The 19,907-nt window shown below is 46.3% G+C and overlaps 1 protein-coding gene across 4 annotated transcripts; it reads right to left on the bottom strand.

Moving 5' to 3' along the window:
* Positions 1-4,460: 4,460 nt before the first annotated feature.
* pecam1a (platelet and endothelial cell adhesion molecule 1a) lies at positions 4,461-13,135 on the bottom strand. Of its 4 annotated transcripts, none has more exons than XM_029765999.1 (15): positions 12,961-13,135; positions 12,789-12,812; positions 10,454-10,747; positions 9,879-10,160; positions 9,454-9,714; positions 8,958-9,245; positions 7,867-8,166; positions 7,264-7,353; positions 7,006-7,141; positions 6,761-6,831; positions 6,386-6,439; positions 6,196-6,285; positions 5,978-6,034; positions 4,987-5,015; positions 4,461-4,772 (listed from the first exon to the last, which is right to left on the bottom strand). In XM_029765999.1, exons 1-15 carry the CDS (start codon positions 13,016-13,018, stop codon positions 4,635-4,637), a joined length of 2,172 nt encoding a protein of 723 aa, XP_029621859.1. In that variant the 5' UTR covers positions 13,019-13,135; the 3' UTR covers positions 4,461-4,634. The 4 variants fall into 4 exon arrangements, with proteins under 4 accessions (XP_029621859.1, XP_029621839.1, XP_029621850.1 ...); XM_029765979.1 differs by having other exon boundaries at positions 7,264-7,545; positions 12,961-13,133; XM_029765981.1 differs by having other exon boundaries at positions 4,664-4,772; positions 4,953-5,015; positions 7,264-7,545.
* Between the last annotated feature and the right edge of the window lie 6,772 nt (positions 13,136-19,907).

Raw genomic sequence — 19,907 nt, 5'->3', positions numbered from 1 at the left:
TCTGAACATGCGAATGATCTAAATCAAAGCTTTACCCTCTGTAGTTATACTGAACAAAAATATAAACACAACATGTAAAGTGTTGGTCCCATGTTTCATGAGCTGAAATAAAAGATCTCAGAAATGTTCCATACTCACAAAAAACGTATTTCTCTCAAATTCTGTACACACATTTGTTTACATCCCTGTTAGTGAGCATTTCTTCTTTGCCAAGATAATCCATCCACATGACAGGTGGTGTATATCAAGAAGCAGATAAAAAAAAAACAGAATTTAAAATCAAATGCAAATTATCCATGGCATTACCACCTTAAAACAATTCCATATGTCATGTTAAATTAAACAGCATGATCATTAAACAGGTGCACCTTGTGCTGGGGACAATAAAAGGCCACTCTAAAATGTGCAGTTTTGTCCCATAACACAATGCCACAGATGTCTCAAGTTTTGAGGGAGCGCGCAATTGGGGTGCTGACTGCAGGAATGTCCACCAGAGCTGTTGCCAGAGAATTGAATGTTCATTTCATTACAATAAGTCACCTCCAATGTCATTTTAGAGAATTTGCAGTACGTCCAACTGGCTTCACCACGTGTAACCACGCCAGCACAGGACCTCCACATTCCGCTTCTTCACCTGCGGGATCGTCTGAGACCAGCCACCTGGACAGCTGATCAAACTGGGTTTGCACAACCAAAGAATTTCTGCACAAAGCTCATCTGCATGCTCGTTGTCCTCACCAAGGTATTGATCTGACTGCAGTTTGGCGTCGTAAACGACTTCAGTGGAAAAATGCTCACTTTCGATGGCCACTGGCACGTAGGAGAAGTGTGCTCTTCACGGATGAATTCCGGTTTCAACTGTCCGGACAGATGGCTGATGGTGTCCTGTGGGCGAAATGGTTTGCTGATGTCAATGAACAGAGTACCCCATGGAGGCGCTGGGGTTATGGTATGGACAGGCATAAGCTACGAACAATGAACACAATTGCATTTTAACAATGGCAATTTGAATGCACAGAGAGACCGTGAAGAGTTCCTGAGGCCCATTGTCGTGCCATTCATCCGCCGCCATCACCTCATGTTTCAGTATGATAATGCACAACCTCATGTTGCAAAGATCTGCGCACAATTCCTAGAAGCTGAAAATGTCCTAGTTCTTCCATGGCCTGCATACTTACCAGACATGTCACCCATTGAGCAAGTTTGGGATGCACTGGATTGACGTGTAAGACAGCGTGTTCCAGTTCTCGCCTATATCCCGCAACTTCACACAGCCATTGAAAAGGAGTGGAACAACATTCCACAGAGGGGGAAAATGAACATAAAGTTTACATCAAAAATGTATGCATGGAAACACGAATACCAGGGAATATTGAGAGCAGGGTAGAAATTGAAGGAGCAGTTGTACTGAGAAGAGTTAGAGAAGAGATGATTGAATCTCCGCGTTTCCTGGTGACGTGTGTCTAATGATAGGCAAGTCAGGTAACTAGCCGTACCATGAGGAGGAAGCAAAAAAGGTGGAAGTGGAAGTTTGCCTCACCTGATCGAGTCTGACCACAAGTCAGAGACCACTATGATGACACAACACATGTGTTTGATGGATCCTTTCTGTATCCTCCTCTAGTCTACAGACTGGGTCAGACTGGGTCAGTGTATCATGTTGACAATCTGCCACGCCCTCAGGTCTTTGATTATAATCATTCTTTTTTTTAAACTTAAAACATGTATTGCAGAGGCAGTGCTTAGAGTGCTGCTGTGGGCTATCAAGTACATTATTAATAGGGGCTTTAGCTGTAACTATGGTGTCTGCTAATAGCAGTATTTTGTGACATCTGTAAAACACAGTAAACTTGAACACTGTGTACAACTGGAAAGCACAAACTCATAAGTACCTGGAAACGTCTTAATTTGTGATAGTAGCAAATCTAAGAACAATGAACCTGCTGCCGCGATGACCTCACCACTGAGTCTCAGCAGTGCACAACACTGGCCCCATAAGGCCAAGTGAAAAACACAATATTCATAGGGGTCAAAGTGCCAATTTTAGCAGCGTAGCCAATGGCTTAGCTGGAATCCTGCTTCAGATACAGGAGGGGCCGGATCAGGTTTCCTTGCTGAGACACGAACACACAGGCAGTAAAAATAAAGGGACACAGCGTCCCACACAGTTCTAAATGTGAAAAGTTCCAAAGACACATGTATCCCTCTCTCCTACTGTATCAACATTATAAAGACATTAAGAAAACCTGTCCTATCTAGTTACCACGCCATTGGTCTTGTGACTATGAAGGACATGCCGTCTGGTCTTCTCCTGTGCAGATGGGCAGATGACATTAAACAAGAATCCACAGCGTCTATGACAGCACATGACCTCACATGATGGATGCAGGAACATGGTAAATGCAGCAGCATGTATTTGACAGGGTAGACAGGCTCTTCAAACATCAGACCAGGCCCTCTGAAGAGGACAGCACCATCCATGGCCAGGACATGTCAGGGTTTGGAGGGGATGGTGGCTGGGTTGACGCCGTGAGGTATGCAGGAGATGGCCTCAGCAGATTCACCAAACTTGGGGTTATTTCTGTATGTAGTGTCCTTGCGGAGGAAAATAGTATTGGACACAGGGTGTAAACATATATCACTTTGGCTTTATTATTGTGCAGTTAAAAATTAAAAAGCCAATCTGAGCTATAATAAATGTCATCCAAAAATTGCTTGAACAGGTTAATACCCGCTCATTAATACCCAGCCACCATATTCTTATTTATTCTACTTCTGCTACAGTCATTTTAATTCCATAGCGGCACATGATCTCCAGCTGCCAGTCCTCAAAATATGCTGCTAACTGCTGTCATGGCAGACCTGTTAAGTAATATGATTAATTCACCCACACTCTAAAAGCTGAAACTGCAGTGTGTGATGTAACAATACAGTAATAACAACCTGCAGAGATCCAGACTGCTGAGACATGGAGATTCGGTTTTCATTTTGGAAAACTATCCATTCATAGATGACTCTTTGGACCCAAGGCCTCCTCTTAAATGGGCTGTCTTTAACACTTTATCGATAGTTTTGTCTTCCCCTTGGGGGATTACCTAAAAGAGCAGTACTTATTTTATTGCTTACCATATCATAATACTAAATAGATTTGCATGGACATTAAATATTATACTGTTTTGTTAGGACGGTGTTTCAAACTCAACATGACCTGAGGTGGGGAAGGAGGAGCCCTAGCTTAGACACACTGTCACTAGAGCTCTCTCTTTCTCTCTCTCTCTCTTGGGTTCACCCTTACTTCCCCCTCTGTACTGCTCCCTCTCTGTCACACACATGTGCGCACACAAACACACACACAGCTGAAACATGCACACACAAATAACTGAAACATAATCCTAACAAGGGACTGTGCTATCTCTAATGAAGATAAATGCTTCCTCCTAAGGGCTGTGATATACAGTATACGTTAGACTGAACTGGGCATGTAGTTGAGAACATTTAAGTGGGTGGCAGGCTGTGGGTGTTTAGCTGTGTTGTCAGGGTTTTATGGCTTTTCACACAGGGTTGGTCAGTCTTTCAACGTCCCTAAGAGCTTCCTGTCAAAAGGCAAATCCACATGAGCTGGACTGTCAACAACATGTGCCATGACATTAATGAACGAATCAACCTCTTGTGGGCTATAGGCCTTTGTTGTTCAGATCCCCTTGGTGATGTCTCATTAAGCTTTTTTAATAAACAAATACAATATAGCTAATATAGATATTTGGATTTTGTGATCAAGGATATGTGATGGCACAGACCTTACTAATGTAATGTTGTTGTGTTCCCTTGGGCACGATGACTCCACTAGCCTTCCGGACTGAAGAGAGGTTCTGAAATTACAGCAGTTCTGTGTACACCTTTGTACAAAGACAATATAGCCTCACTTTAATGTTTGTTTGTCTGTTTTTAATCTCCTCTGGTAGCCAACTACTGAGAAAAGGAATTGACTCCTGTATGACCTCATAACTTATTGAGTCACTACTCGTCTGAGTCAATCAAAGCCATGAAAGGATGGAAACTGAAACTGATATGCCTTGATGCTAAAACACAGTGGAAGCCTCTCACATGATTTCAGCCGCGTGGCACCAAGTTTCCCTACTGAATCGTAAGCAAGGTGCTGCCCTCCTCTGGTCAGGAGCGGGAGAGTGGTTTGCCTGGTCACCCACCAGGGGGTACAGACGTTCTTTTCTCATATTGTCACGCTTCTCTACGGGGGTGTCACAGCGCCTGACTGTCACTACACCCCGCAGGCTTCAAAGGTTTCCTTCCTGTCCATGGAGCTCAGCTCACAATGGAGGGAAATGTATTTGTGTGTATTTTCCTCTGGGTCACAACACACATCCTATGTGCACGTTCTCAGGAGAGATGATGGAAACCGTCAATACATTTTTTTTTGTTGCATTGAGACACATGACAAGGTCTCCCATTCTGCTGCATTGTTTTATTCTCAGTTCACAAAGGCATAATTACAGGCATTTTAAGACTGTACAAAAGGTTATGAAGAAGAGGTGTACAAAATATAGAAAATATACAAATAACAGCTCTAGTTGTTCAATGGGCTGAATAAATTAGAGAATAAATATTGATGGTGGTCATTAGAGTTGTCCGTCTTGCTCTGATCCTTGTTCTGGTTCTGGCTGTGGTTCAGGCCGGGGTTCTTGGTCTGGTTCGTGCTCTGGTTCTTCTGACTCATGGTCATTGTGGTTTAACTGGGCATACTCAACTGAACCTTGCTGAAATAGACAAAATAAAATAGAAATTACAAGAAGCCAGTGTCTGTTTCTACAGTATCTGTGTATTCCAGCAGTTTCCTCCTCCTGTGTTGAATCTTATATTCTCCATAAGGGGTCCCTCTAAGACAAAACAAATTCATAAGGTCTATGTACTGTATGTAAAACAGTACTGTTACGTACATGAGTGTATTTGTTTGTACATTGCTCTACTTACGCCGTCAGCTTGTTCGGACTCTGACTCACCTGCAACAACAAGAGCAGGAGACAAGCTCAGGAAAACAACACCCTCCACCCAGAGCCTCTCCTTTCCCCAAAACAACACCCTCCACCCAGAGCCTCCCCCTTTCCCAAAACAACACCCTCCACCCAGAGCCTCCCCTTTCCCCAAAACAACACCCTCCACCCAGAGCCTCCCCCTTTCCCAAAACAACACCCTCCACCCAGAGCCTCCCCTTTCCCCAAAACAACACCCTCCACCCAGAGCCTCCCCTTTCCCCAAAACAACACCCTCCACCCAGAGCCTCCCCTTTCCCCAAACAACACCCTCCATCCAGAGCTTCCTCCTTCCCCAAAACAACACCCTCCATCCAGAGCCTCCCCCTTTCCCAAAACAACACCCTCCACCCAGAGCCTCCTTCTCCAAAACAACACCCTCCACCCCGGACCTCCACCTCTCCTCAAGACTGACGCCTTGGGCTTATCGCATTACAACAACTAATGTGTGTGTTACTAGTCAGTTTCCCTGCCGACAAGCCCATTGTTTGACAATATCGAGGCAGGCCAAAGCCCATGATTGTTTTCTCTTCCCCTGCGCTGCAACATTGTTTGATACAAATACCATTGACATTTGCAAGGAGTAGGTCAATTACTCAACAATGGACAACATGGTTGGCGTGTGGGTTCTTATTTCAGGGGTTAACAAGGGAGCAGTCTGTCCTCTGACTCCGCTTGACAGATGCACCCTGTGTTTGGGTTGGATTGTAATAACAGGAAGTTCCCTTTGACGAGAGCAGGAAGTGGACAGCTGGCTAAGCGGCTGGCTTAACGGCACCCTCTCTCACTGACAATGCAGATGTTTAGAGTTAGGCCTGGCCTGGTTTCCTGCATGGCACATTTCTCAAACTCCAGAGAAGAAGCCCATCTAATTTGCTGTTTCTTAGTGTATAGAGGGCTTCAATGAACATTCAACAGGATGTTACTCTTACCTTGATTTGAATTCCGCACTTCGCTGTACACAGTGTCTGTGCCTTTCTTCACGGGGGCTAGAAATGCATAAACAAATGCTTCATAGGGACATAATCAAAAAATGCAAGTGGACAGCTCATGATTATTTGATATTAAGCAATAGATCAGTAATAATAATGTTGACATGTGCATTTGAAGCCTAGCACCTCCCAGCTAAGAGGATGGGTCAGTCTCTTACCTCTGGTGAGGTCTACCTCCTGGGGATGGACCTCAGTGTATTGTGGCACAGGTACCTCAGTAGTTTCCTCGCTGGTCTGGTCGTCAGACTCTACAATAGTCACACTTAATGTTAGACATGAATAGTTACATAGTTAATGCTCCTACTGTTGAAATGTAGGAGTTGACCTCATGAACTCTGGTACACTCACCTGAGCCTGAGACGTGATCACTCCAGACACTCCTTCCCATTACCCCAGGAGTGACTGCAAAACACAGAGACTAGGGGTCAGTCATACAGGACACCGGTCACATCCAATTGGATGAAACATTCATTGCTTTGCCATATTAGCTATGCATCCCCTCACCTGCTCTTTACCCTGAGCCAAGCTAGGAGGAAGGAACACACAGAGAGGAAGAGAGATGACATCCTGAGAGGATGAAGGGTTGGAGCAAGGTTAGGGCTGAGATGGTAGGGGTCTGCAAGACTCCATAAACTTTCTATCATGGGCCAATGATTTAGTAGTGTGAAGTCCTGACAGCAGATATAGGTTCTACTGTACAGTAAATCAGTAGACAGATCTTACCATTGGCAGCCTCATTGACTTCTCCATGGGTCAGTCTCAGAGTCTCGTCTGTTTTAGTGCTTGCTGGCTTCCTGAGAGAGGGGAACAAGAAAACACAATGAACAATTAAACTGGAAACTCCTATATGACCTTTATCGCTTTAATACTCACATCTTCCCAAACAAAGAATTGTGCAACGTCTGTACATTCAATGGTTTGTGAATAGACGATGGTAGTATGATGAAATCAAAGCCACGCCTACTCACACTGACAGTTCCACTGTTCTCTCTCTTCTGAATGGAAGAAGGCATTTCTTAACCAGGATGATGATGATGATGAGAGACACTGTGAGCAGGATGCAGAATGCTGCGATCAGCCCCTTCTTCCAGCCAGCCAACTTCACTGCAGACAGCAAGGTTACAGAGGTTACCTCAGGTCAAGTGGATTTACCTAAGGACTTCTAGTCACACACCAGTGTGTTTGTGTGATAATACTTTCATCTGCAAGATCCCTTCCCCTCTCACCTCCAACAGTGACCATGGCACTCCTCTGGCTGTCATTGGATGGGTTGTTAGTGACGCAGTAGTATCCGCCTCCATGCTCTCTACTGACACCTTGAACCGAGTGGGATGATCGCATGTCATTGGTGGTCTTGGACAGCAGGGGCAGGGCACTCTTTGTGTGATACCATGTGTAGGTGATGGGGGGCGTGCCCCGCTGGACAGTGCAGGTTAGGGTCAGGTTCTCCCCCTCAGCCACGTCCCCCATGTTGGGTGTCATGGTCAATAATGGCCTGGACACTGGCTCTGTGAGGAATTAATGTTGTTGAGTCATTACAGTAAATCTACTATGTCATCAGTTAGACTGACTGTACCAGCATCTCCCTTTTATAAACCAGAGCCATATGTAGGTGTATGTATGTATGTATGTATGTATGTATGTATGTATGTATGTATGTATGTATGTATGTATGTATGTATGTATGTATGTATGTATGTATGTATGTATGCATGCATGTATGTATGTATGTATGTATGTATGTATGTATGTATGTATGTATGTATGTATGTATGTATGTATGTATGTACATTTGGTTCTGTTATGAACAGGTGGTGTGGCCAACTCACCTATGATGGTGGCAGTGCGTCGGAGGTGCTCTCCTGAGCTCTCCATGTGGGGCTGACTGGGGTTGTTCTCGGCCTTGCAGGAGAAGCTATGGATGTCAGTGCTCCTGTGGATGGAGGTGATGTTGAAGAGGGCCAGATCCCAGGGACTGCGAACCACCCTGAACTCAGCTTGTCTGTGGGGGCTCAGTAGGGTGTAGGTGATGGGCAGACTACCGTTGTCACTCTGACACTGGAGCTGGAAGGGCTTGCCCAGGATCAACCTGCCCCCTACCACGCTCAGTAGAGGGACTGACACAGGCACTGACAGAGGGAGAGGGGGAACAAAAAAGAGAACGAATAAGACAGAATGAGACCAGAGAAGAGAAAAACTGTTAGAAAATCAAGTACATGCAATGTTTGAGAGTGTTGAATGAGAGTGTTTTTAATGTGACCCCATCCATTGTCAGAACAGAAATTACAAGATTGTTATAATGCTGTTATTGCATCAAATGGTTGTTTTATGCAACAGAATAAGGGGTTGTTAGAACACTCATCTATCTGTGTGTGTTCTACTGAAAGTGGGCCTCTAGGAGATTTAACACTGACAGAAGATTTGCAATGTCTTCTGGGTGATAAACCTAACAAGACCGCATTCGATAGCATGATTAGTGTCTGTGTGCCTGACTGGAAGCTACCAGGGAGAGATGGCTCGGGGCCAGACCCTGGTTTCTACACAATGAGATGTTTTTACAGCAGATACTTATAATTCACAGCAGACAGTATCTTTCATACAAATCTTAAACTTGTAACCCATTCCATACATCTGTTGTTTGTCATGTAGACTGAAGGGGGTGTATCTTGGCTATAAAAGACCTTTGTACCTTTGTCTCGAGGCTCTCAACAAATCATCTGAGGGTGATTCGTCGACCAGCCATCATTATCTTAGGGCACTCAATCGATTCACTTTATATGTGTGTGTTGTATTGACCTGCTCCCTTATTAATAAGTGAATAAAGATTCAGTTTAAGTATATCTCTGACTTGTGTGATAAGTTTGTCTCTCCTCATTTGAAAGGTAAGAAATTAACCACCACACCACACAGAGAGACTCACCTTTTGCCTTGAGGACAATCTGTGTGCTGTTTTTGAAGATATTTTTGGTTTGGCCTCTTCCTTGGGCTTGGGCCTGGCAGGAGTAATTTCCATTAAGGGAGGGGTGTGCTGTGGCACTGTAGTTCCCTCCTGATGTCAGTAGGACCTGGTTCCTGTACAGGGAGTATTTCACGTTCCCAATGTTGATTCTCTCATGGGAATAGCGGTCAGTATAACAGTTCAGTGTGAAGCGCTCTGTCTCAAACACCTCTCTGGGCTTCATCACCAGGACTGGCTTGGAAAACAACTCTGTGGGGATCAGACAGAGTGTCAAACATTAAATTCAAAGATACTTTGGCATGGCGAAACATTAAATTCAAAGATACTTTGGCATGGCGAAACATTAAATTCAAAGATACTTTGGCATGGCGAAACATTAAATTAAGTTAGAAAACGCTCACTATTACATGTCATGTGGCCGAACCTTTTACAACACAGTCAGACATCCAATACTTGCCTTTGACTTTGATGCTCTCATAGGCTTCTTTCTGCACATTGCCTCTGTCCGCCTTGCACACGTACTCCCCAGAGTCCTCTGCCAGCACTCTGAATGAATGACTAAGACTAACGGAGGCTGTCTTAAGCACCCTCTTGTCCTTGGTCAGGAAGACCGCCACATTGGGTGGGGGGTTCACCACTCGACAGACAATCTCGACAATGTCACCCTCAATCACGTCTTTACCAGGAAGAATGTTCATGACGGGTGTGATGAAAAGTTCTAATGATACAACAGAAGAACAGGGAAACTCTTTAACCCAACATTTATTTTCTTACAGGTGATCAAATATTGAAGCACACAGAAGCATAATGCCCATAAATCTGAACCGGTACCTTCCAATGACAAATGCAACAGTTAAAGTCAGCATTCAACCCCACTCTTACCTTTGACCATGACCTTGACAGTGTTACTGTTGTTGGACCTCCCAGCAGCGGGCAGCATGGTGATTTCAAAGTAACAGCGCAGGTGTGTGTCCCCAGCATGCTTCAGCTCCAGCCTGGTATCCACTGAGTTCCCACTGGCCCTCACCTGCTTGATCTTCTCCTGGTCCTGGTAGAAGTGGAAGAGCAGGGAGCCAGACTCATCTGGGGCGCTGCAGGTAGCTGCCACCTCATCCCCCTCAAACAGAATCTCGGAGGTCACCTGCAGCACAGGCGTCTGTAAGCCTGTAGTCGAACAATCAATTATTGTCAGTCACTAGGATTTCACATACCATGCATCATCAGGAGAAAAATACTTGATACTGTATGCACCTTCATATAATGGATTACGAATGAAGATATTTGTATTTTATTTAACCTTTATTTAAAAAGGCAAGTCAGTTAAAAACAAATTCTTATTTACAATGACGGCCTACCCCGGACGGCGCTGGGCCAATTGTGCACCGCCCTACGGGATCTAGAGATCTAGAGTGTTTTACCAGAAAGTCAATATAATCATGGATCCATTTCAGCAGTACCTGTGACGGAGAGTCTGTGGGTGCTGCTGCCTTTGCTCTTGTCTTGAACTATGACCTGGCACTTGTAAGTGCCAGAGTTGGCAGCCCTGGCCGGGGTGAGCTGGTGAAGGACCGCAGGTTCAGTGGTGTTTTTGGAGTAGACCAGGACATCGTCTCTCAGGAAGTTGAAGCTGTGTGTCAGGGGCTGGGACTGGTCATGGCTCACGCTGACCTCACAGTTCAGGTCCATCAAGGTCCCACTGGTTACCTCGCCACTGGGGTCCAGTTTTAGTGTCACACTATCTATGGTGAATACTGGACAACCACACACACAGACACACAAAGACACCATGACCTCCAAGGCTAATGCAAACTACTATTTGGGGTACAAAATAACCACGGATAAATGGACTATTCTTCAAGACTAGCCAGGGAGTTCCCTCTGTGCTTTCTCCTATACAGTGCAGGTAGAGTCCTCCAGACAGAGGAAGGCCCTTCCCTGGTGCCTGGTGGCCCTCCACAGTAAGCAGGAGGTGTGCCTGGTGGCCCTCCACTCCACTGCACAGTAAGCAGGGGGTGTGCCTGCCGACCCTCCACTCCACTGCACAATAAGCAGGAGGTGTGCCTGCCGACCCTCCACTCCACTGCACAATAAGCAGGAGGTGTGCCTGGTGACCCTCCACTCCACTGCACAGTAAGCAGGAGGTGTGCCTGCCGACCCTCCACTCCACTGCACAATAAGCAGGAGGTGTGCTTGGCGACCCTCCACTCCGCTGCACAGTAAGCAGGGGGTGTGCCTGGCGGCCCTCCACTACGCTGCACAGTAAGCAGGAGGTGTGCCTGGCGGCCCTCCACTCCGCTGCACAGTAAGCAGGAGGTGTGCCTGGTGGCCCTCCACTCCGCTGCACAGTAAGCAGGAGGTGTGCCTGGCGGCCCTCCACTCCGCTGCACAGTAAGCAGGAGGTGTGCCTGGCGGCCCTCCACTCCGCTGCACAGTAAGCAGGAGGTGTGCTTGGCGACCCTCCACTCCGCTGCACAGTAAGCAGGAGGTGTGCCTGGTGGCCCTCCACTCCGCTGCACAGTAAGCAGTAGGTGTGCCTGGCGGCCCTCCACTCCGCTGCACAGTAAGCAGGAGGTGTGCCTGGTGGCCCTCCACTCCGCTACACAGTAAGCAGGAGGTGTGCCTGGTGGCCCTCCACTCCACTGCCCAGTAAGCAGGAGGTGTGCCTGGTGGCCCTCCACTCCACTGCTTACTGTGCAGCGGAGTGGCCCTCCACTCCGCTGCACAGTAAGCAGGAGGTGTGCCTGGTGGCCCTCCACTCCGCTGCACAGTAAGCAGGAGGTGTGCCTGGCGGCCCTCCACTCCGCTGCACAGTAAGCAGGAGGTGTGCCTGGTGGCCCTCCACTCCACTGCACAGTAAGCAGGAGGTGTGCCTGGCGGCCCTCCACTCCACTGCACAGTAAGCAGGAGGTGTGCCTGGCTGCCCTCCACTCCACTGCACAGTAAGCAGGAGGTGTGCCTGGCGGCCCTCCACTCCACTGCACAGTAAGCAGGAGGTGTGCCTGGCTGCCCTCCACTCCACTGCACAGTAAGCAGGAGGTGTGCCTGGCGCCCCTCCACTCTGCTGCACAGTAAGCAGAAGGTGGAGGAGGAAGGAAAGGAGGAAAACACTTTAACAAACACAGACCAACCTTCCCCTCCCCTGGGAGGTCTGTGGCTTTACCTTGGCTCCTGTTCGCACTCAATACCAACAACACTATTGTGCCTGAGCTGACACAACAAAGCGGGCATTTTGTTCCACATCCTCCCTGGTAATGCTTTTAGAATAGGTAACACATACAGCTTAGCCATGCAGGAGAAAAGGCTGAGACCTGAGCCAAAAGTACTTTGGAGCCAAATTTGTGACTCAGCCTTTGGGGAATAGATACGGTCTGTTATTACAGTTATATGCCACCAGCTCCCTCTCAAAACCCCACCAAGAGCTCAGAATGAACTAAGTTGCTGAGAAAAATAAAACCATTACAGTATCTGAGAATGTAGGTGGATCAAAGAGGTTCAACATCTCAGAAGCTCGTTCACATGCTGACACAAAACAATGAAACCAGCTGCGTATTCCGCTTAAAATACCTTCAATAAATCGAATGAAAAACATGAAAATATCAAGGAAGCCAGACGCTCACAATACCCATTTCCTACAAAAAGAACTATTTTGTGTGAGGCATAAAAATAGCTGCTTATCAACCGTAGAGAGGACCAACTACCCTCAAACTGTCTCTATGCTGGGACTCTTCCAGCTCTCTGGTGCATTTATTAAAGTGGCATCAAATACAGAAAGTAATTGTGTCTCATACTTACATGACTGAGCTCCTGCCCCTTGCCCTGTGAGTGGAGATAGGTGGAGGGAGACAGAGGAGGACGAATAAGAATAGAAAGCAAGTGATGTGAGAGAGACTTACATATGAATAGAAGGTAAACTAAAGGTAACTTATCTGAGCTCAGAAAGTAGAGTAGAGTGCTGGGTCCTTACAGAGGGTGAGCAGACTGGTCAGCAGCAGCAGAGGCAGGTAGAGTGGTGGGGAGTCCATCCTGAGTGATGATACTGATACAGCACCACAGCCAAGAGTGGCAGGCGCTCACATAGGGACAGGGGAAGAAGGGAAAGACGGGCCGGGCCACAGGGAATGAGAGGTGGAGTACGCAAGGAGCAGGAAGGTGGAGAAGGCGGGGCATAATTGTCTAAGTGTGTGTGTTACGCCTTCGTCTAATCATTGGCCTTCTTTTTGTTTCATTGACCAGGAAATGACCGCTGCTTCCTCAGGATATGCAAGTTCCCAAATGTAAAGTGCCTTGACTTACCCCAAATTTTGTTGTGTTACAGCTTGAATTCAAAGTTGATTAAATTGTTTTTTTCCCCTCACCCATCTACACACAATACCCTATAATGGCAAAATGAAATTTTTGCTAATTTATTGAAAATTAAATACAGAAATATTGAATTTACATAAGTATTCACACCACTGAGTCAATGCATGTTAGAATCACCTTTGGTAGCGATTACAGCTGTGAGTTTTTCTGGGTTAAGTCTCTAAGAGCTTTGCACACATGGATTGTACAATATCATCCCATTATTAATTTCAAAATTCTTCAAGCTCTGTCAAATTAGTTGTGGATCATTGCTGGACAACCATTTCAAGTCTTGCAATAGATTTTCAAGCAGATCTAAGTAAAAACTTTAACTCGGCCACTCAGGAACATTCACTGTCTTCTTGGTAAGCAACTCCAATGTAGATTTGGCCTTATGTTTTAGCTTATTGTCCTGCTGAAATGTGAATTTAGTATCTGGTGGAAAGCAGACTGAACCAGGTTTTCCTCTAGCGTTTTGTCTGTGCTTCATTCAGTTTATTTTTTATCCTGAAAACTCTCCAGTCTTAACGATTACAAGCATACACATAACATAAGCAGCCACCACTATGCTTCAAAATGTGGAGAGTGGTACTGATATAGAAATTATATAAGTTAAGTGCTAAAAGTTAAAACAACCACTCAATGTATTGTGACAACTGTGAAACTGATAACAGGAAGGAAGTCTCCCAACCCAGGGAGGGGAGAAACTGTTAGACTTGCTGTCACGCCCTGACCTTAGATTGCCGTTTATTTTCTCTTTTTTGGGTTAGGTCAGGGTGTGATGTGGGGTGGGCATTCTATGCCATTCTATTCTATGTTTTCTATTTCTTTGTGTTTAGCCGAGTATGGTTCCTAATCAGAGGCAGCTGTCTATCGTTGTCTCTGATTAGGAATCATACTTAGGCAGCCCTTTTCCCCTCCTTCAGTGTGGGATCTTATTTTTGTACAGCTCAGTTTAGCCTGCAGAACGTGATGTTTTTTTTTTTCTTTGTTTATTGTTTTGATTTTGTGTTCTGAGTTAAAATACATTTATCATGAGCACTCACCACACTGCACCTTGGTCTACTCATTTTGACGATCGTCACAGTTGCCGTGCTAGAGTTGGCATTCAGCCAGGAAGGATTGTGCCAGCTCAGCGTTCCTGGTCTCCAGTGCGTCTCTTCTGCCCAGGATATCCTGTGCCAGCTCTATGCACGGTGTCGACAGTATGCCTTCGCGGCCCGGTTCGTCCTGTGCCGGCGCCCCGCACTTGCCGGGCTAGACTGGGCGTCCAGCCAGGACGGGTTGTGCCAGTCATAAGCTCCAGACCTCCAGTGCGCCTCCAAGGCCCAGTATATCCTGTGCCAGTTCTACGCAATGTGTCGCCAGTGCGCCTGCACAGCCCAGTTCGTCCTGTGCCAGCGACCCGCCCTTGCCGGACTAAAGTAAGCATCCAGCCAGGACGGGTTGTACCAGCCATAAGCTCCAGACCTCCAGTGCGCCTCCACGGCCCAGTATATCCTGTGCCTGCTCTGCGCACCCGGCCTCCAGCGACGTTCCCTAGTCCGGTGAGACCTGTTCCGGCTCCACGTATGAAGCCTCCAGTGACGATCCATGGCACGAAGCCTCCAGTGACGATCCATGGCACGAAGCCTCCAGTGACGATCCATGGCACGGAGCCTCCTGAGACGGTCCCCAGTCCGGAGCCTCCTGAGACGGTCCCCAGTCCGGAGCCTCCTGAGACGGCCCGCAGTCCGGAGCCTCCTGAGACGGCCCGCAGTCCGGAGCCTCCTGAGACGGCCCGCAGTCCGGAGCCTCCTGAGACGGCCCGCAGTCCGGAGCCTCCTGAGACGGCCCGCAGTCCAGAGTCTTCAGCGGCGGGCCTGCAGTACAGAACCTCCAGCGATGATCCTCGGTCTGGTTCCTTCGACGACGATCCACGGTTCGGAGCTTCCGGCGAAGATCCACGGTCTGGTTCCTCCGGCGACACAAAAGCAGAGGGATCAGCGGGCGGAGTGGGGGCTATGCCCCGAACCGGAGCCGCCACCATGAGTAGATGCCCACCCGGACCCTCCCCTATAGGTTCAGGTTTGCGACCAGGAGTCCGCACCTTTGGGGGGGGTACTGTCACGCCCTGACCTGAGAGCCGTTTTTCTCTGTTTGGTTAGGTCAGGGTGTGACATGGGGTGGGCATTCTGTGTCATATTTCTATGCTTTTTTTTTCTTTGATTGGCCTGGTATGGTTTCCAATCAGAGGCAGCTGTCTATCGTTGTCTCTGATTGGGTATCATACTTAGGTAGCCCTTTTTCCCTCCTTCAGTGTGGGATCTTGTTTTTGTCAGCTCAGTAAGCCTGCAGAACGTGACATTCGTTTGAGTGTTCTGAGTTAAAATAAATATGAACACGTACCATGCTGCACCTTGGTCTACTCATTTTGACGATCGTCACAACTTGCAGTAGATTAGGAAACATGTTGCAGAATATGATAAGCAATGTACATAGTATTCATTTATTGAGTTAATGCCAAATAATAGAAGGAGACATTTAACGTGTGTGTTACAATAGGTTAGAGAAATATGAACAATTCTATGATGGAACATGTCTGTGAGGATTTGCAGGAAACAATTGTGTTATATTACTCTGACCTTGTAGACTAGACTGTGTTCCGAGAGAAGAAGTAAGTCAGGCGCTGGGAAACCAGAGGTTTTTGAGCTTGACTTGTCAGTTGCAGACATGAAGATAGAGGAACCCGGTTAGACAGAAGGAGCTATCGAAGTAGAACATTGTGACAGAGTTAGAAAAGAGGAGGGGCATTTATCAAGTATATGTCATGTGAGGTATAAAAGGCTATGTGCATTGTATGATGGGCAGAGCCCTCGTGAATAAACATTTTGACTATTGTAAGCTGGGACGGTTTCATTCATTGGATATTGTTGCTTCAAGATCTCAATATCAGGTGGAGCACTTGTTTGGAAACATTCTATGAATTGAAAGATGACAAGAATCCTTAGATTAACTCCTTCAAGATATTCTTAGCAATATCATCTTCGTCATTAACTCGCCATCATTCATGTCCGCTAATGGAAATTGAGTTTTGAATTAGATACACCAAATACAGACCAATGTACTTTGCCCATGTGCTTATTGTTTATGAATGATTGGCAAGTCCAACAAAACCCTCGCTAGGTTTTAAGGCAATATGACCATACAACACATAAAGAGTTAACCAAAAAGGTTATGTCTGTAGCCAGGAAATTCAATATTACAGTCAGTGGGAGAAAGTCAAACTGAAAGACTGTGCTTCATTACTGCTTACATTGTAATGACAACTTATTTGCTCCCCCTCAGACAAAAGCTTTGGGCTAGTGTGGTTCTGATGAGATCTACATAGTACACTAATAGGGGCTTGACAAACAGAGAATGTCTGAAATAACTACTCTGTCCAAAGAGCATATTTTACACACACTGTCTGTACGCATTATGGTGTGAATTCCTGCTCAGTCCTGATTGCAATTCTCATATCTCACCACTAAGAGGTGCTAAAGGCTCACAGGGAAAAGGGCTACAGCAGCCAACATCACCTACTCTCTGCTCTGCTCTTCTCACCGCATCCACATCAGCATATGGCCCGTAGCCTGTAATGTTTATGTAGAATTGAAATATTAAGTGAAATTGGGGGGAGCTGGAATGAACCTGCCAAAATTCTAGAATTGTACCTTTGCTGTAGGTATTACTACAGGAGTCATGTAATGAAACCCAAAGCCAGTACAGAGCCTGAGGTGTTGCCCTAATTGCTGCTGTCCTTGTGTTGTGGTGTGTTGTGTTCTGTTATGTGCTGTGCTGTGGTGTGTTCTGTTCTGTTTTGATGTGCTGTGCTGTGTTCTGTTCTGTTCTGTTTTGATGTGGTGTGTTGTGGTGTGTTGTGTTCTGTTTTGATGTGCTGTGTTGTGGTGTGTTGTGTTCTGTTTTGATGTGCTGTGTTGTGGTGTGTTGTGTTCTGTTTTGATGTGCTGTGGTGTGTTGTGTTCTGTTTTGATGTGCTGTGCTGTGCTGTGTTCTGTTCTGTTTTGCTGTGCTGTGGTGTGTTGTGTTGTGTTCTGTTTTGCTGTGCTGTGGTGTGTTGTGTTGTGTTCTGTTTTGCTGTGCTATGTTGTAGTGTGTTGTGTTCTGTTATGTTTTGCTGTGTTGTGTTGTGTTCTGTTCTGTTTTGCTGTGCTGTGGTGTGTTGTGTTGTGTTCTGTTTTGCTGTGCTGTGTTGTTGTGTTGTGTTGTGTTTTGCTGTGCTGTGTTGTGGTGTGTTGTGTTCTGTTATGTTTTGCTGTGTTGTGTTGTGATGTGCTGTGTTGTGGTGTGTTCTGTTCTGCTGTGCTGTGTTGTGTTCTGTTCTGTTCTGTTTTGCTGTGTTGTGTTGTGGTGTGTTGTGTGTGTTGTGTTGTGTTCTGTTATGTTTTGCTGTGCTGTGTTGTGGTGTGGTGTGTTGTGTTCTGTTATGTTTTGCTGTATTGTGTTCTGTTTTGCTGTGCTGTGTTGTGGCGTGTTGTGTTCTGTCATGTTTTACTGTGCTGTGCTGTGTTGTGGTGTGTTGTGTTCTGTTATGTTTTGCTGTGTTGTGTTGTGTTCTGTTTTGCTGTGCTGTGTAGTGTACTGTTATGTTTTACTCTGCTGTGTTGTGGTGCGTTGTGTTGTGTTGTGGTGTGGTGCGGTGTGGTGTGTTGTGATGTGGTGTGTTGTGATGTGGTGCGGTGTGGTGTGTTGTGTTGTGATGTGGTGTGGTGTGATGTGGTGTGGTGTGGTGTGTTGTGATGTGGTGCGGTGTGGTGTGTTGTGATGTGGTGCGTTGTGTTGTGGTGTGATGCGGTGGGGTGTGTTGTGATGTGGTGCGGTGTGGTGTGTTGTGATGTGGTGCGTTGTGTTGTGGTGTGGTGTGTTGTGGTGTGATGTGGTGCGTTGTGTTGTGATGTGGTGCGGTGTGTGTCTTTGCGTCTCCATATGACCCAGGACCTGAGTGACGGCCTGTATTCGTTAAACATTCATGGGACAGGTTAGTGCTTAATTGCACCGCTGGCTCATCAGGGGGTTAGTGTGAAAAAGCTTTGGTTCCTCACAAAGTCACTGAGGGGTCAAGCACCCACCCACATACTGTACCCTAAGTCCTTCAGACTCAATGTTGCAATATAGCTGGAAGCTAGCAGGCCTATATAGATGTAACATCCCCTGTGCAGTCATTTGCTTACATTGCTTACATAAAATGCCTTATTTCATGTTTTGTACTCATACTTTTAAGTTTTCACACATTGGACAAACTGACTTTTCAAAGTCACCTTACATATACTGCATATTAACACAGACTCCTTGTGCACCTAATTTAAGCTAAAACATACTGTTTCGCTGCCCTAGATTGTCATGAACAGTGTAGTTGGCAAACATTCTTCTACCCAGGATGCTGAGTTGTGTTATTGGTGCCCATGGCCAGTCTGTCTGTCTGTCTGTCCACACGAGGGTGCACAGCTGACTGTGACTGATGTACAGTAGAGATGGAGCTGACTGTCTGAATGGATCTGGCTGAGCTCCTCATCACGCCATGATGCCCAGTCACTTGGAAATCATCCTACAGGTCCCACAGGGAGGGGAAGAGTCACCCGCCTGCTGCGGCAGAGGCAGGGCTGAGTGCAACAGGGAGGTGGTGGGGGGTGTTATTTGAGCAGAATGTCTGTCTACTTGACATTTTCTCATTGTTTCTCTTATCAGGCATACATTACATTCAGTGAATGACCTCCAAAACCGACGATAGTGTTGTTGAGAGAATAGAGTGGCAGGCTGCATGTGTTTGTATTCACCATTAAAGAGCATTCACATATGAGAGTGATTGATGGTGCCCTGTAGCGCTGCTGTTGAGGCGGTCAGTTCTATGTGGGTCGTGGGTACAGAGGTCTGATTGATGTCATAGCCCCGGGCGGCACCGCCAAAGCTCCCCTCCTCTCTTCTGACTGGCTCAGGCTCTGCACACCACACTGATATGCTTCTGCCTATAAGACCTCTATCCGTGCTAATAATGCATGTTATCAATACCAGAGAGGGATAGAGAGGGAGGCAGGTAGGGAGCGAGCGAGAGAGAGGAAGAGAAAGTGGTAAAGGGCTAGAGAAAGAGGCATGGAGGGAGAGAGAGAATTATGTAAACTGCACATTAGCAGCCTAATAAATGAGAGCACCATTGTCTTATAACTCAATCAGACCAGCAGAGTCAGTGTCCTCTTACTAACTCGTTAACATTTCTCTTTGTGATGTTACCCTGGAATTTATCTCTCACTTTGAATTAGTCTCAGCTAATTTAGCTTGTATTAGATACAACCTTCAAAAACTGTAATGTACTAGCCTCATTTCAAGCTTCTAATACACATTTATTTCATTTGTTCTGCACATCAACTGGTAAAGTAGCAGTAGCAGTAGTACACATGACGACAACTTTTGGGCCTTGAAGCAGTAGAGCACATCTCTAGCTGAATGCTAAAATTCCTACTGTCCAATAGGACTGGTATGAGAGTGAATTGTTATTGATGTTGTCATTATTGAATTGGTGTAACACAGTAAAAT

Source organism: Salmo trutta, chromosome 1 (assembly GCF_901001165.1).
Source record: "Salmo trutta chromosome 1, fSalTru1.1, whole genome shotgun sequence".
In the NCBI taxonomy this organism is placed as follows: Eukaryota; Metazoa; Chordata; class Actinopteri; order Salmoniformes; family Salmonidae; genus Salmo; species Salmo trutta.
This window is presented reverse-complemented; position numbering and strand designations above follow the sequence as displayed.